This window comes from Colobus angolensis, unplaced genomic scaffold (genome assembly GCF_000951035.1).
Source record: "Colobus angolensis palliatus isolate OR3802 unplaced genomic scaffold, Cang.pa_1.0 Scaffold2, whole genome shotgun sequence".
Taxonomy (NCBI): domain Eukaryota; kingdom Metazoa; phylum Chordata; class Mammalia; order Primates; family Cercopithecidae; genus Colobus; species Colobus angolensis.
In genome coordinates, this window is record NW_012115154.1 from 2,607,416 (window position 1) to 2,608,674 (window position 1,259).

Below are 1,259 nucleotides of genomic sequence, written 5' to 3' on the forward strand. Positions count from 1 at the left end.
AGGACCCTTGGACCAACCCGCTGGCCCTTTGACTGGCCTAAAGAGTTCCCCTCTGAAGGACACTACAACTGCAGGGCCCCTTGTTCACCCCTATCCAGCAAGAAGTGTCTAGAGTGGACATCGCCCAATTCCCAACAGCAGTTAGGATGTCCTGTTTAGAGGGAGGATTGAGAGGTGAAGCCAGCTGGACTTCCTGGGACGATTGGGGACTTGGAAAACTTTTCTGTCTAGTTAAAGGATTGTAAATGCATCAATCAGCACTCTGTAAAAATGTACAAATCAGAGCTGTGTCTACCTAAAGGACTGTAAATGCACCAAGCACCACTCTGTAAAATGGACCTATCAGCACTCTGTAAAATGCACCAATCAGTGCTCTGCAAAATGGACCGATCTGCAACGCATGGGCGGGGATAAATAATGGAATAAACAACCTGCTTGGGTTCCCTTCCAGCTGTGGAAGCTTTGTTCATTCCCTCTTCATAATAAATCTTGCTGCTGCTGACTGTTTGGGTCTGCACCACCTTTAACAGCTGTAACACTCGCCACGAAGCTCTGTGGCTTCATTCTTGAAGTCCGCAACACCACGAACCCACCAGAAGGGAGAAACTCCAGACACATCTGAAGGAACCAATTCTGGACACACCATCTTTAAGAGCTGTGACAATCACTGCGAAGGTCTGGGGCCTCATTCTTGAAGTCAGCAAGACCAAGAACCCACCAGAAGCAACCAACTCTGGACACAGCAGGAGGTGAGACTTCTACCTGCTCACTCAGAATCATTTCTGCACCAACCATGGCCACCTTTGTGGAGCTCAGTACCAAAGCCAAGATGCCCATTGTGGGCCTGGGCACATGGCAGGTAAATATGCAAATCTTTGCACACCCTTCTTCTCTGCAAGGATGTTTGGGTGTTTTCTCTTTCTGCATTCAGCCAGGAAAGCCTGGAGGTCGGGCAGGGGTTTGGAGAGGTGAGATTCAGTCCTGGAGCCAGGACTCCAGTTGCTTTCTTTTCTCAGAGCTGATTCAGGCTGCAAAGCTCCAAGGCTGGCTTTTCCCAGCAGTGCTGAGAGCTTCTCTAGCAAGTATCAAAGTTCAAGCAGCTGTTGGACTTAAAATTGTTTTCCAGGGCAGTTTCTCTCTGTCTCTCTAGGACACTTAATTGGGCTCAACGTTTCCCCAGAGTCTTGGCTGTGGGTTTGTTGTGGGCCGGGTGGTTGCAGAGCGGATGCAGAGCCCCAAGTCCTTGGCACCCCTTTGCA

The 1,259-nt window shown here is 49.7% G+C and overlaps 1 protein-coding gene across 1 annotated transcript in view; it reads left to right on the plus strand.

The window, feature by feature from the left end:
- Nucleotides 1-747: 747 nt before the first annotated feature.
- The window catches only part of LOC105511139 (aldo-keto reductase family 1 member B10), a 16,177-nt gene continuing 15,665 nt past the window's right edge, over nt 748-1,259 (plus strand). Inside the window, exon 1 of the mRNA XM_011941224.1 lies at nt 748-859. Coding sequence (XP_011796614.1) covers nt 794-859 — 66 coding nt within the window. The 5' untranslated portion in view covers nt 748-793. The remainder of the gene's footprint in view (nt 860-1,259) is intronic.